Source organism: Stenella coeruleoalba (assembly GCF_951394435.1).
Source record: "Stenella coeruleoalba genome assembly, chromosome: 14".
In the NCBI taxonomy this organism is placed as follows: domain Eukaryota; kingdom Metazoa; phylum Chordata; class Mammalia; order Artiodactyla; family Delphinidae; genus Stenella; species Stenella coeruleoalba.
Window position 1 is genome coordinate 39326961 of NC_137160.1, and position 13753 is coordinate 39340713.

At 40.9% G+C, this 13753-nt stretch overlaps 1 protein-coding gene across 1 annotated transcript in view; it reads right to left on the bottom strand.

Annotated features, from left to right (window-relative positions):
• Positions 1-13753, bottom strand: part of MOCOS (molybdenum cofactor sulfurase) — a 57657-nt gene that overhangs the window by 19291 nt on the left and 24613 nt on the right. The window contains exons 9-10 of the mRNA XM_079942652.1: positions 9480-9642; positions 78-156 (exon numbers count right to left, since the gene is read on the bottom strand). Of these exons, the coding sequence (XP_079798778.1) occupies positions 78-156; positions 9480-9642 (242 nt within the window). The remainder of the gene's footprint in view (positions 1-77; positions 157-9479; positions 9643-13753) is intronic.

Here is a 13753-nt window from a genome sequence, read left to right on the forward strand (position 1 = left end):
GCACAGGGCATTGCTCTCTTCCCCACTCTGAGCCGCCCTGCAGCTAGACCTGCAAATGTCACCTGCTGCAGCCTCACCTGTCCGCACAGACGTTGCTTTGGCAAATCTGAGCCGGTTTGCTGTTCTCCTCAAGTGACACCGCTATAGGCTCCATCCCTATTGAATAAAGGTTAGAGATAAATTTATCATCATGGAAAAAAAACAAGTATGTCCAAAAAAAAGTCCATTATCCTGAAATATACAAGAATTTTAATGACCCTGGAAATTGGTTGAATCAAGCAAGTGGCTGAGTCTTGGAAATCTCTTTATAACACAGAGATTCTCTTCCTCATTATCGGTACCACCAACAGCGTGTGCATCGAGCAGCTTTGTCACGGAAGACTCTGCACTGGGGCAGTCACATCCACAGTCCCTGGAACACTACAAATTCCTCTGAATGCTTTCTCTACCTCTGCATGACTCCACATCCTGACATCATTGCTCACTAGGCTACCTTAGATCCTGTAGAAATAGGCAGGCAGACATGAAGGCTCACTCTGTCAGGATGTCAGCATAGTGTCAATTCTCAGTAGCCCCTAGGAATCAGCATCAAATTGGATTCCTGCATCAATCATCATTATCACCAAGAAAAAAAAACCCAAAAAACTGTTATTATGTCAGTGGGGTTGGGAAGCCATTCTTTTCTAAAAAATTGTTACCTACATCGTACATACAAAGGAGTGTTTAACATATATACATAGTGGTCTGAAGAATAATAAACACTCATATACCCAGTACTCAGCTAAAGTGGTATTCATTCTTTCAATAGATTAAAATAAAATATGTGGAAGAAACTAGAGGAAACTGATCCATGGCCACTGATGGGTGAAAGACCTTTGCTAAAGCCTGGAACGGCTGAGGGCCTCTGCCACTCTGCACTCCTTCTCATCCTTCGTGAGTCATTAAAAATATAGGGAACTGCATGAAGCCAAGACACCTGAGCGGAATTTGTGGCGGCTCCTACTCTGTGGACTCCTCCTGTGTGGCCCACCCGTGCCCTGCACCCTCTCAGCATTGCCGCCAGTCACACTGCTCACCGGCATGACCCAACCTGCCCCCAGCAAGCACACAGCAAGCACACCTGTATCCCTGCTCATGCTGGTCCTGCTTCATCACACACAGCACAGCAACGGGTACATCCATTCCTACTCACGAGCGTCAGATCATGACTGCTACCCAGACCCATGCCAAGCACGACAAGCCTTTCACCACAACAAAGACAGAGAAGTAACAATATGCGTAAGAGGTATTTCATCAGCTCTGTCCCCTGCTTGTCCATGTCTTACACAAGCATGACCAGTTCCACACTCCTGTCCCTGTGTGGGGAAGGCCAGAAGAGGCCTCATCCAGAAAGCTCCAGAAGTTTGGAGAGTGCTGTGCTGAGTGATTAGAGATGCTGCTGTGTCAAAAGGCTGTTCATGGGGCTTCCCTAGTGGCGCAGTGGTTGGGGGTCTGCCTGCCGATGCAGGGGACGCGGGTTCGTGCCTCGGTCTGGGAAGATCCCACATGCCGCGGAGCGGCTGGGCCCGTGAGCCGTGGCCACTGGGCCTGTGCATCTGGAGACTGTGCTCCACGGCGGGAGAGGCCACAGCAGTGAGAGGCCCACGAACCGCAAAACAAACAAACAAAATAGGCTGTTCATGGAAGGATGGGATTGCACCAGGTGTGCACCCACAGGGGAGAGCAGTAAAGTGAGTCCTGGAACATTGGTTATGAGGAAGTAACCACAGCAGGGGGACAGCACGTGTACAAATGCACAGTGGAAATGCACCCCTGGGCCGCCAGCAGGAGGCCTGCACTCAGCCTCTTTCTACCCTTACCCAAGACTCTGCACAAAACATATATAATCATAAATATGGCCCTCAGCTGGCTTATAAAGGTCATCGCAGGCCTCTTGCTAAACAGGCAACCTAATCTGGGGTCCCCATATGGATTGAGCTCAAGGGTTGCCCCCAACAAAGTTCATGGGGATTGAGTTCATTCCGGATATACTAAGCCCTGTGCTTGTACAGCTCAGAGATACAGAGAAATAAAAGATTCCAACCTCTGGACTCAAGATACCTGAAATCTTTTGGAGTGACAAGTCATTTACATAAAACAATTATAATGCCTTGTTTTAATGTTTATTATTTAGGGCCAAAAGTTTGTCCTACCATACGTGTCCTGAAAAGGATGCCCTTCCTCCACCCACAGTGCTGGAAGTCCCTACAAGTGAGCAGAACATCTGATATACCACACCACCTCACAAAGTGCTGCTGATTTGGAGTGGAAGATATTTGGGTATTTGTTTTTGCTCTCTCTTATTCCTTATATTCTGGGATAAATCCTATTTAGTCATGACATACATTTTTATGCTTCAGAGAATAGAAAGAAGAGTAACCCATTCAACTCTTTTTGTATGTTAATATCCTGGGTATACAAATGTAAACAAGAAAAGTATAATAGAAGAGGGTAACATCTCAATTCAAAGAAATGGAAAGATATCCCATGCTCTTGAATTGGAAGAATTAATATTGCTAAAATGGCCATACTACCCAAAGTAATCTAAATATGTAATACGATCCCTATCAAATTACCCATGACATTTTTCACAAAACTAGAACAAATAATCCTAAAATTTATATGGAACCACAAAAGACCCAGAATTGCCAAAGAAATCCTGAGGAAAAAGAGCAAAGCTGGAGGGACTTCCCTTGTGATGCAGTGGTTAGGAATCCCGTTGCCAATGCAGGGGACATGGGTTTGATCCTTGGTCCGGGAAGATGCCACATGCCACAGAGCAACTGAGCCCATGTGCCACAGCTGCTGAGCCTGCACTCTGGAGCCTGCGAGTCACAATTACTGAGCCCACATGTCACAATTACTGAAGCCCGCACACCTAGAGCCTGTGATCCACAACAAGAGAAGCCACAGCAATGAGAGGTCCACACACTGCAACAAAGAGTAGCCTCTGCTTGCTACGACTAGAGAAAAACCCGTGCACAGCAACAAAGACCCAACACAGCCATAAATTAATTAATTAATTAATTTTTAAATAAAAGAACAAAGCTGGAGACATAACCCTCCCAGACTTCAGACAATACTACAAAGCTACAGTAATCAAAACAGCACGGCATTGACATAAAAACAGACATATGGATCAATGGAACAGAATAAACAGCCCAGAAATAAACCTACACACCTACGGTCAATTAAACTTCAACAAAGGAGGCAAGAATATACGATGGAGAAAAACAGTCTCTTCAGCAAGTGGTGTTGGGAAAGCTGGACAGCCACATATAAATCAATGATGTTAGAACACACCCTCACACCATACACAAAAATAAACTCAAAATGGCTTAAAGACTTAAGCATAAGACATGACACCATAAAACTCCTAGAAGAGAACATAGGCAAAACATTCTCTGACATAAATCATACCAATGTTTTCATAAGTCAGTCTCCCAAGACAATAGAAATAAAAGCAAAAATAAACAAATGGGACCTCATCAAACTTACAAGCTTTTGCACAGCAAAGGAAACCATAAACAAAATGAAACAACTACCTACAGACTGGGAGAAAATATTTGCAAATGATGTGACCAACAGGGCTTAACTTCCAAAATATACAAACACCTCATATAGCTCAATAACAAAAAAGCAAACAACTCAGTCAAAAAATGGGCAGAAGACCTAAACAGACATTTCTCTAGAGAAGACACACAGATCAACAATAGGTGCATGAAAAGATGCGCAACAGCAATTAATTATTAGAGAATTGCAACTCAAAACTACAAAGAGGTACCACCTCACACCAGTCAGAATGGCTATCACTAAAAATATATGTAAATAACAAATGCTGGAGAGGGTGTGGAGGAAAGGGAAACCTCCTCCACTGTTGATGGGAATATAAACTGGTGCAGCCACTATGGAGGCTCCTTAAAAAACTAAAAATAGAATTACCATATGATCCAGCAATCCCACTCCTAGGAATATATCCAGAAAAAACAATAATTCAAAAAGATACATGCACTCCAACATTCACTGCAGCACTATTTACAATAGCCAAGACATGGAAGCAATCTAAATGTTCATCAAGAGATGAGTGGATAAAGAAGATGTGGTATATATATGCAATGGAATATTACTCAGCCCTAAAAAAGAATGATATAATGCTATTTGCAGCAACATGGATGGACCTAGAGATTATCATACTAAGTGAAGTAAGTCAGACAGAGAAAGACAAATATCATACAATATCACTTATGTGTGGAATCTAAATAATGATACAAATGAACTTATTTACAAAAGAGAAACAGACTCACAGACATAGAAAACAAAGTTATGGTTAAAGAGGGGGATAAATTAGGAGTTTGAGATTAGCAGATACAAACAATTATATATAAAATACATAAACAACAAGGTCCTACTGTATAGCATAGGAAACTATATTCAGTATTTTGTAATAAACTATAATGGAAAAGAATCTGAAAATGTATATACATATATATACTATACATATATACTATATATATATTTATAACTGAATCATTTTGCTTATACCAGAAACTAACAACATTGTAAATCAACTATACTTCAATAAAAAAAAATTTTTTAAAGAAGATAACTTCTCAATCTCACTAATAAGAATAGGTACAAAAATACCAATAAAATATTAGCAAGCTAAATCCATCAATGTATCAAAAAATCATTGCCAAATAGTTTTTTTCTTTTCTCCAAGGATGCAAGGATAGTTCAGTACTAGACAATCGACTAATGTTAAGATATCACACTAATAGACTATAGGGAAAAAATATAACCAACAGATGCAGAAAGAGCATTTAGTAAGAACTATTAATCATGATAAAACTTTTGGCTAAATTTAAAAAAATACTTTAGCCTGGTAAAACAAATCTATTAAAAATGTACAGTAAATACAACTCTTATTTCTGAAATTTTAGAAGAATTTTATTCAAGTCAGTAATAAAAAAGGATATTTCCCATCACTGCTCCATGCAACAAGAAAAGAAGAAAAAAGAGGGAGTGAATAAAAATTGAAAAGGAAGATATGAAACCGTCATTATTAGAAGATGATATGCCTATTTATATAGAACATGCGAGAAAATCTTCAGACCAACTAATAAAACTAACAGGAATTCAGAAAAAGTACTGGGTAAAACACTGATATACAAAAGTCAACAGTGTTTCTATACTACAACAGTGTTTCTATACTACAAAAATAACCAGTTAAAATATTTAATAGAAAAAAAAGATAGTGCTCAAAATACTCAAATAAACAATTATATAACAAAAAGTGTGCAAAAATTTTCTGGAAAATAGTATTAAAATTATTTTAATAAATTATTATTAAAATTTTGGAGTAAAGAAATCTTCATGGAGAGAGGTACTATTTATATATAGAGGACTCAATATTATATGATATAAATTCTCCTGAAATTAATTTATAATATTACAATCAAAATATGATTACAAAATATGTAATTTTGCAATCAAAATCCCAATGAAAATAATAGAGAATGTCAGAATGGATAAAAAGCATGAGCCAACTGTATGCTGGATACAAGAAACTCACTTTAAATATGATATAGGCAGATTAAATGTAAAATGGAGCCATAAAGAAAATGAAAAGGAAGTCTACACAATGGGAGAAAATATTTGCAAATCTGATCTAAAAAGTGACTTATATTCAAATATATAAAGAATTCTTACAACTCAATAATTTAAAAATAAGTAAGCAAAGAATTTAAATAGATATTTTTCTGAAGAAGATACACACATGGACAATAAACACATAAAAAGATGGTCAATATCATTAGTCATTAGGGAAAAGCAAATCAAAACCATGTGAGGTACTGCTACACACCCATTAGGATGGCTATTAAAAAAAACAACAATAGGGCTTCCCTGGTGACGCAGTGCTTGAGAGTCCGCCTGCCGATGCAGAGGACGTGGGTTCCTGCCCGGTCCGGGAAGATCCCATGTGCCGTGGAGCAGCTGGGCCTGTGGGCCATGGCCGCTGAGCCTGTGCGTCCGGAGCCTGTGCTCCGCAACGGGAGAGGCCACAACAGTGAGAGGCCCGCGTACCGGAAAAAAAAAAAACAGAAAATAACAAGTGTTGAGGAAGATGTGGAGAAATTGGAAACTTCATATGTTGCTGGTGGGAATGTAAAATGGTGATGGAGCCACTTTGGAAATGCTAAACACAGAGTTACCATATGACCCAGCAATTCCATTCCTAGGTACATATCCAACAGAATTGAAAACATGTCCACACAAAAATTTATACATAAATGTTCACAGCAGCGTTATTCATAATAACCACAAATGGAAACAATCCAAATATCCACCAACTGATGAATGGATAAAAAAATATGGTATATCTATACAATGGAATATTATTCAACAATATGGATGACCCTTAAAAACATTATACTAAGTGAAAGAAGCCAGTCATATATTGTTGCCATTTATATGAAACATCCAGAATAGGCAACTCCATAGAAACAGATAGTAGATTAGTGGTTGCCAGAAGCCAGGGATAAGGTTGGGAATGGGGAGTGACTGCTAATGTGTATGGGGTTTCTCTTTGAGGGTGAGGTAAATGTTCTAAAATTGATGGTGGTGATGGTTGTACAACCTTGTGAATATACCAAACATATCGTTGAATGGTACACTTTAAATGAATACATTTTATGGGATGTTACATAAATATCGATAAAGCTAGAAGAAATAAATATAAAGGTGGAAAATGATACACCATACAAACACTAACCACAAGAGAGCTGAACGGCTATATTCATATCAGACAAAGAATTTCACACTTCACATTTTGAAACAAAGAAAATGACCATGCATAAAGAGGAGCATTACTTAGGGAACAATTCACCAAGGAGACATAATAATACTAAGTGAAGCAAAAACTAAGAGAACTAAGGGGAAAATAGACAAACCCACAATTACAGTTGGGGACTTCAACACTCTTCTTTCAGTAAGCAGCAGAACTGGTAGCGAGTACATAAAAATTCAGCAAGTACAGAGAAAAACAGCAATACCATCAACCAACTGGTATAGAACTGACATCTATAGAACACTCCACCCAACAACAGGATACACATTCTTTTCAAGTGTATATGGAACACTCACGGCAATAAATAACATCCTTGGTCATAAACCAAACCTTAACAAATTTTAATTTAAAATCTATAAAGTATGTTCTCTCTTTTGGAGAGTTTAGTGGAATTAAACTGAAAATCAATAGCAGAATGAAAACAGAAACATCTCCAAATATATAGAAGTTAACACACTTCTGTAATCCATGGGTCAAAATGAATATAAAGAGAACAAGTAAGGACATAAAAAGATGCTTAACATCACTAGCCAGTAGGGAAATGGAAATTAAAATCATGACGAGATTGGAGTTCCCTGGTGGCCTAGTAGTTAGGATTCCAGGCTTTGACTGTTGTGGCCTGGGTTCAATCCCTGGTCAAGGAACTAAGACCCCGCAAGACACATGGTATGGCCAAAAAAAATCATGATGAGATGCCATTACACACCTATTAAAATAAATAAAACAAAAAATACCGACAATACCAAAAGCTAACAGAATGTGGAACAACTGGAACTCTCATACATTGCTGGCGGGAATGAAAAACGATTCGGTCATTCTAGAAAATGGTTTGGCAGTTGCTTTCAAAGGTAAACATATCCAAAAAAAAAAAAAAAAGGTAAACATATCCTTACCATATGACTCAGCAATCAACGCCTAGTATTTATTCTAGAGAAATGAAAACTTGTGATCAACCAAAAACCTGCACATGAATGTTTAGAGCAGCTCTATTCATAACTGCTCAAAACTGGAAACAAGCCAAATGTCCTTTAACAGAAGAATGGATGAACACACCCTAGTATATCCATACAATGGAATACTACGCAACAATAAAAAAAGAATAAACTACCGATTCATGCAGTAACTTAGATGGGACTTAAAGGCGTCATGCCGAGTGAAAGAAGCCAATGTCAGAAGGTCACATATTGTATATTCTATTTATATAACATTCGCAAAAAAATAAAACTATAGTGATAGAGAACAGATCTCTGATTGCCAGGTGTTAAGGGTGGGGAGAAGAGAGACTATAAAGGGTTAGCATGAGGGAGTTTTCTGGGGTGATGGAACTGTTTTGTACCTTGATGATGGGAGTGACTACACAAATCCGTGCATGTGTTAAAATTCATAGAGGGAACAAAAGGCCAAGAATAGCCAAGACAATCTGGAAGCATGAGGTAGGAGGACATGCCCTACCAGATATCAAAATTCATTCTATAGTTATTAACATTGGCTTATTGGTTCAAGAAAAAATAAACCACTGGAACAGAATAGAACACCTACAGCCAAGAAACATAATCATTGAATATATGGAAATGGGATATATCACAAAAGTACAGCTATAAGTTAGGAGGGAAATTGGAATATTCTATAAATGGTAGGTGGGGTGTGGAAGGAGAAGGAATGAGACCAAGGAGAAGTACATAGGGAATTTCAGCTATATCTGTAATGTTTTTAAGTATTAAAAGAAGGAGGAGGAGGAAGAGGTAGCAGAGAAGGGAGGAAGGAGGAGGGTAGTAGGAGGTAAGAGAAGTGGGAAGGAGTAGGGAGAGGAGGAGGAGAAATTGAGGCAAATGTGGCCAAATGTGAAGGTTTGTTAAAACTGGATGCTGTAAGTACGTATTATAGTATTCTCTATACTTGTGCTGTCCAACACTGTAGCCACTAGCCACATTTGGTAATTTAAATTAATTAGAATCACATAAAATTAAAATGTAGTTCCAGCGTCCTGCTAGTCACATTTCATGCACTCAGTAGCCACATCTGATTGGTGGCTACCAAACTGGACAATGTAGATGTTGAACATTTCCATTATCATATAAGGGTCCACTGGACAGAGATGGCCTATGAATTTATATGTGTTAGTTCATAATAAAAATCCACAAGGGGGAATTCCCTGGCAGTCCAGGGGTTAGGACTCCACGCTTTCACCGCTGAGGACCCAGGTTCGATCCTGGTCTGGGAACTAAGACCCCGCAAGCCGTGCCGCCAAAAAAACAAAAAAAATCCACAAGGAAGAATCAAAGCTTGCAGAACATATGATGAGTGAAGGAATTAAAAGGAATGTAAGTAAAAGGACAACATATAATTTCAATATCTATATCTCTTTACTTTCTGATTGGACCGTCAGATCTTCACCTCTTCCCAAAAATCTGCCCCCGAAGAAATTCCAAAAATGCAAAAGGAACAAACTTTCCGTTGTCTCTTCTAGACATCATTTCACTTCCTTTTGGATTAATTTAATATTTGGTAAAGGAAAAGCCATGACTTTACTTTCCTATGAGAAAAAAAGCTACTCTTGACAGCTGCTTTGTAAAACTGAACCCAGTTTTCAGACCTTGGGCATTGATGACCATGACCCTTCGCTGCAGGTCAATGAAGGGCTGGATCAGGCAGAGCCGGGGTTCCTGCTTCTGACTCAGGCAAACACCGTTGTGATTCACAACCATCCAGCTCCGGTCGTACAGCAGCCCTTGATTTCCTAGAGGCCACCTGGTCACCTAAACAAAAAGGTCAATGTATTTTAAGCCAGGGCTCCTCAAAAATCATCTTCGCCTTTATTGCACAGCAGCTGTACTAAAGCAGAGGACTTCAGAAATTCAGCACAGACTCCTGAAGGGAAAAAGGGATGAAGAGAAGGAAGTAAAACAAAGAAGACAATGCAAAGGAGACTTTGGGATTGAGATACCTTCCATTCACCCTCCAGATCCAGTTTGCACCCTTCTCCACTTCAACCTGCTTTTTAAGTAGGTAATGCGTGTGCACAGCACAACATTCTGGGAGCACAAGAGTGTACTTGAAAAGTAGGTCTCCGCCCCAGCCTGTGTCCCACTCCCCTCCCCACAGGCCTCCACTGCACCTGCTTTCTGTGTGTCCTTCCACAGTGGTGGATGCCTGAACAGGCATATATCCTTGTACTACAGACCTATTGCACAAATTGTGGCTACACTGGAATGGTCCCTGAGTTGATCCACTTTAAGTGTGTAAGTTTTCCTCAATTCTTCATATTTCTACAAAATTAAAATACAAATTATGCCCAGTGCCCAGATCTTGCATTTAATACCATTCTCCAATAGAAAGAACCAGGATTCTTTGGAGAAATGGTTTATTCCAGGGCTGGGTCAGGGAATATACAAGATGAGCCAGGAGCACCCTGTAGTGCTAGAAAAGTAAGGAAGTGCTCAAAACACAAACTGATGGAGGTATGTCAAAGGGATGCAGGAGTCAACTGAAAGCATGCCCAATGGCCAAAACTGGAAAATACTGAATAGTAATAATAATAATAATGTAGTACTGAATTATAATCCAAAGTATAAAATAAATACCCATGAGTCCAAATAAATAAATAGAAAAAGTCAAATCCCTCCTCATACAGAAGAATCCCAAATAATTGATGTAGGTATTCCCTCCTCAAGAAGGTGGAGTGTAACTCCCTATAACTCCCTACCCCTTAAGTGTGGGCTACACTTAGTGACTTGCTTCCAAAGAGCACAGTATAGGAACAGAGTGGAGGGGAAATTTTACAGTGAAGAAACCTGGCAAATACCGGGTGCTCCAGGTTCATGTCAATAGTGGTAAGTCATGCTGACAGTACCCTAATATGATATGATGAGAATAGCCCTTTACTTCTGTGGTCTTACTTCCAAAACAAACCATAACCCCAGTCTAATCCTCAGAAAGACATCAGACAAACCCAAACTGATGGATATTCTTTTTTTTTTTTTTTATTCGCTACGCGGGCCTCTCACTGCTGTGGCCTCTCCTGTTGCGGAGCACAGGCTCCGGATGCGCAGGCCCAGCAGCCACGGCTCACGGACCCAGCCGCTCCGCGGCATGTGGGATCTCCCCGGACCGGGGCATGAACCCGCGTCCCCTGCATCGGCAGGCAGACTCTCAACCACTGCGCCACCAGGGAAGCCCTACTGATGGATATTCTAAAAAATACCTGACGGATACTCCTCAAAACTATCAAGGTTATAAAAACAAGGCAAGTCTGAGAGACTGGTACAGCCCAGAGGAGCCTAGGGAGACACAAGAACTAAATGTCATATGGTGTCCTGGTTGGGATCTGGAACAGAAAAAGAACATTAGGGGAAACCTAATGAAATTTCAATAACGTGGGACGAGGTCTTTGCAGGAGTTTTGTCCGCAAGTTACACAAGTTGCTTACAGCGCGGCAGGTGCAGTAGTTCCACCCATGAGGGCTCTTCTGGAGACAGCTGTCTGTTAAAGAAGGGTGTAGGTGAAGCAATGCTTTTGAAATAGTATTACGATTAAGAGACCAACATTCGCACACTAATTGTGAATCAATTTCATCCTGTCATTTTCCTCTGAGCACTCAAATCAACTTCTCAAAGGAATCTGAAAACTTCAATTGGGGGTAATGAAGAAAGGAAAGCAATTTTTAATCTAGGGGCACTTTGGGAAGGGTTCTGCTGGGAAGGACCTGAGGGAAGACTGAGGCATCAGGGGAAGTGAAGGAGAGGAGCTGCGGGCCCCAGGGGGAGGGCGCAGAACTCAAGAAGAAACAGTGTCAAGGCAAACTGAACTCAAGCAAGGTAAGCCCTGTATCCAAGACGCAGAAACGTGGTGCAGTGGGATGGGAGTGGGGAGGGTACTTTGAGGACTGACAAACCCGGGCTTAAATCTCACGTCAGCTAGTTATTAGCTTTGGACAACTAACCTTCCTGAGCCTTGGCTTTGTCATGTGTAAAATGGACGTTATTATCATTTCTCATAGGACTGAGTGAAACCTAAAACAAAATATAAAATGTAAAGCAGCTGAAATATATCAGATGATCCACAGATGTTAATCCCTTTACCTCTGCCCTTCACTTGTCTTGTGCATCAGACCTCTCCCCATAGACTACGGCTGCTTCTGCTAGTACAGCACTCAAGTTCAGCAATACTATAGTCTATATAATTGTAGCTAGGCCCAGAAACCACCATTAAATCATTATTTCTATAGGAGAACATGTTTTGAATTACAAATAACTTTTTAGAAGACAGTCTGTTATTGGGAGGCATTTCTCCATGGATTTCTCATTTCTGCATGTCTGTTTCAACAAGCAGAAGTACTAACTGTCCTTTTGATCCAGACTACTTTTTCAAGGATGTTTGTATAGTGAACAGCTCTACAACCCTCTGGAGCAGAGGGCAGGTTTGCCCACAGTCTGATATTATAAAGGTAATGGCTTCTCCCTGATCGAAGACTACACAGGTTGGCTGGCATCCTATTATGAAAGAGTCAGGTTTCCTGAGTTAGAGGTTTCTGAACATGAGCACGGCATCCACCTGGGCCCCTCTGGACCCTGTCTTGGGACCTGGGGCACAAAGAGAAGCAACACACCATGAAGCTCATGCTGCATGCTGGGTTGTGAGTAAGTCCTTTATCTCTGACCCAGGAATCTCATGTCTTCTGTCAGCATCCATGAAACTGTGGCAGGCTGTTTCTCAGACCTTCACACCCATCTGTTGGAACATGTCTATCATTTACTGGCTTCCTCCCTCCTTCTTCTTCTTTGTCTGGGCCAAGTTTTCAGCCAGTGTGTCTGTGTTGCCATGTGAGGGGTGAGCTTTCAGCTGGTGCAGCTGGGCTTTGGGTTATGGAAGGAGTTGGGCAAATAAGTATTCATTGAGGACAGTGGGAGCCAGGGTTCTCACAGGATTTACAAGTGCAGAAAGGGGGACGGCTAAATAAACGTTATGGTGTTGGGTTGGAATTGGAGGTATTAGTACGAAATCATGGCCTATGGATAGATGATGGAGATGGATGGATAGATGATAGATACATAGATACATAGATACATAGATATGTGTGTGTGTGTCATAAAGTGTCTGCTTCCCTTCTGAGATACTTCACACCCTGAGAGAAGGAACCATTTCCATTTTGCTCATCACTGCACAGCAAGTGCAGGCCCAGGGCCCAGCAGGTAGCAGGTGTTCAGTGTATAGTTTCTGAAAGAGCAGATGGATAGAAGACCTTTAGCAAAAAAGGAAACCTACTGAGTTTCAGTGTCCTTGTCTGTAAAATGGAACACTAATTCCTGCTACACTATCTGTGCAATGTGGCTCTTCTATGGGACATGACTCATCTGTGAAAATAGAGTCCTGTTACTCCTCACCTGCCTCCATTCAGGAGTGGAGGTGAACTTACTTATTTAAGGTCTCAGATTGGAGGACAGGCTCCTGTGTGACCAGCCCGAAATGCAGGTGACAAACAGCCTTGACCATGGTATGTCCGACCAGGAGCCAGGGAGCCTGTCATCCCAGAGGCTCAGGAGGCTGGTAACTTTCTATGAGGCTGTCTTTCTATGATCTATGTGTGTCCCTGGGACTTGGTCTCTAGCTCCCAGCTCCGGTGACTACCAGGCCAGCATGTTTACAGACATTATGTAGTTCACCTTCACGGGAAGAGCTGAGCGGAACAGACGCATGAGAGCAGGGACCCAGGGAGTCAGCAGACCTGGATTCAAATCCTTGCTCTATCATTTATTAGGGGGTCATGACCTGGGCAAAGTGCTTAACCTCAGTAGCCCCCAGGCTCCATATCTATAAAATGGGGGTGATATTACCCAGTACCTCATAATATTGTTTTGAGGATCGAATGAA